Raw genomic sequence first — 2,984 nt, 5'->3', positions numbered from 1 at the left:
TCTCCGACTCAGTGCGTTCATATATATATATATATATATATATTTATACATATATACATATATACATGTACAATCGTTCTCACAAATAAAATCTGTACAAGAACATGGGCGCCTCCAAATGGGGCTTGTCGATGTGCACGACCTTGGACAACAACACGGGATGGTTCACCATTACATAGCATCGGTGTCGTTGATATTCTGCGATTAATCCTCCGTCCCAGTGATTAGGCTGAACTGATTTGACCCGAGCGTGCTGTTTCGAGCATCTTCTGAGTTGTTTGCAGGCGACGATTGAGTGCCCACAATGCGAAGACAGCACCTACGATACGTATGAAAGTGGGTGAGCACGACGATTTGAGTCCAGCGCATTCGCAAATACGTACCCGTGCGAAGCTACGATGAATACATTAGCAAGCTAAGTTGACCTTGTCATATGGACTATAATATGACGTAAGATACGCTTAACATACATGCGGGTATTGGGATCGGCGTCTACATAATGGACAGAGGAGTATACGACATTGCAATGTATATAGAAATATAGCTACGGCAATAGCACAAAAGGTGTCTGAGCAATATCGAGCCTTGTTTGTCTAACAGTGTAAAATTTTTAAAATACAATTCACCCTCAAACCAAATTTATGTCGAGAAACGCACGCCCAGATATCACTCCCCGCTGACCCGCTAACACACAGCTATATATAACAAACACCGCGACGGCGTGCAGGTACATACCGGATGTGAAGAAACCTGAACCCACAGTGTAGATACCGGCAGCCAGTTGGTAGATAACATTATCAGTTACACCTATGAGATAGAGGACACTAGCTACCAGCCAGAGTGACCCGCCAATCAAGTACGATATACCTGAGAACATGTCCGCTTGCTTGTTGATCCAGGGCTCATTCCCCTGTGAGTGCATATGAGATACAGTTTAGAGCCTGCGCATCACAGAAGGATGTAGAAACAAGCCATCCATAATGGATTGCAGCGCAAGTAAAATACCACGATGGATAGTTTAGCTAACATAGTCGAGTCAAGATTATGGGCGAATAAGTATAACTGGACCTAACATGCATGCATATGCATAGACCTTTGTAGATATCTCTGTTGATATAGCGCACCTGTTCATTGAGCCAAGAAAAGACAATCATCTGGATGGTCTGTGCGAACAACAGCAGCACCGATCCCCATACAAACATGTAGGCCCCAATAGTGACGCATACGGGGTCAAAGCCTGGGAGAAACAGAATGGAACCAGGCATGTACCCAGACAAGTAGCAGAAGAACCAAAGGGTTTCAGCCAAACGGTCCCATTTGTACGCCGCACTGGTGTAGTCTGTGTGACTGAAAGAGTTTAAACCGAGAGAGGCCGGTTAGCACTGCTTCAGTTGTGCCAGCATCGACTGTAGGTGTTGTTCACAATGATGACTATACACTCACATTCAAACAATTCCACAATTCCACAATTCCACACTTTCACACACACACACATATATATATATACATATACATATATATATATATATATATATATATACATATATATAAATATATAAATATATATATATATATATATATATATAAATATAAATACTTGACCAAAATTTCCTTCAGGTCATGTGAGTGTATGCTGGATAACCTGAGCGTATATGCCACCCGTCTAACAACAGATGATCGTCGAAGAACGATAGCGCGTCTCGAAAATATAAGAGATGCTCGTACAAAAACCACAGGTGTTCCGGATAATTTATGTCGGGAATACGAAACACATATTCATCCATGATTCGAAACCTTCATAGGATGCATATACAAATACACAATCGTTTATAGATACACGCACTGATGTTTTGACATGACAAAAGAAGTATATTGGTCGGCGGCAAGCCATACAACATACCGGTGCCGCAGATTGTACGCGCTCCAGGCCCAGCACACCCAGAAAGTGCTCACACCAAAGACAAAGAGATACACTCCAATGCTGATGTGATCGTACAGCTCCGGGAGAAACAAGATAGACCCTAACGTACAGCAAGGAGGGGATGAACCATGGATTATTTTGTAACATGCTTCAAGAATGCATCAACACACACACACACACACACACACACACACACACATATATATATATGTATATATATATATACATATACACACACACACACATATATATATATACACACATACACACACACACCCTCCCACACAGAGCTTGTTTCCTTGCACTTTGTGCACAATGCCCTGCTGCTGCTGAATGCGATGGGATTCAAAGATATGAGTGGACAACTGGCTGTTCAGTGGTGACTGAATAGCAGGGGGGTAGCTATAATCGGAACAGAGATGTAAGGTGCTGGGTAGGATAGGCCAGTGTGGCTAAGCAACAGAATGTCACTAGATATTAGGAATTGCAATAGAATCATAAAAGACGACGTGGTACACAAATACAAAAGTGTAGCTTGAAGTATAGGTGGTTCGGCAATACATCAGCACGAATCCTCAGCGAAGTCGGAACTACAGACAATTTGATCTATCAGGATAACTCTGGGAGTTGGTTGTACGGCTCAAGCAATAGAGAAAGCCATGAAAAGTACATACAGTTTCCCAGTGTGTATGAATACAAAAAAAACAACCGCAAAACGCGCATGTTTTGTAATCTAACAGTGGCGCCTATTTATAAACCCCAATATCGCATACCAGCAATGAAGGCCAGAGCGCCGAGAAGACACATGAAGAATGCGGCCCACCAAAGTTTTAGGTTTATGAGTGCCGATTCCAACCCCTCCACACTCTGCTTCTGCGTATCTCCAGCATACCCGCAGGTGCAGTTATCCTTGACTGATGAATCCCTGTCACTGCCTGAAGGTAAGACATATGGATTGATGATGATTGAGAGTTACACGATTGATAAGAAGGCAGACTATTAAATGCTCTATGCTAAAGTGCAGCGTCTGAGAACGGATTAATACAAACATATCACCCCCATA

General features: G+C 42.5%; 1 protein-coding gene across 1 annotated transcript; it reads right to left on the bottom strand.

Moving 5' to 3' along the window:
- Positions 1–224: 224 nt before the first annotated feature.
- On the bottom strand, positions 225–2,983 carry SARC_01990 (hypothetical protein; the record flags this gene model as incomplete). The annotated part of the gene is made up of 6 exons (XM_014304271.1): positions 225–319; positions 736–910; positions 1,125–1,347; positions 1,901–2,021; positions 2,695–2,856; positions 2,971–2,983. 6 exons carry the CDS (start codon positions 2,981–2,983, stop codon positions 225–227), a joined length of 789 nt encoding a protein of 262 aa, XP_014159746.1.
- Position 2,984: the final 1 nt, after the last annotated feature.

The sequence above is a fragment of the Sphaeroforma arctica genome (genome assembly GCF_001186125.1).
Source record: "Sphaeroforma arctica JP610 unplaced genomic scaffold supercont1.85, whole genome shotgun sequence".
Classification (NCBI taxonomy): domain Eukaryota; class Ichthyosporea; order Ichthyophonida; genus Sphaeroforma; species Sphaeroforma arctica.
This window is presented reverse-complemented; position numbering and strand designations above follow the sequence as displayed.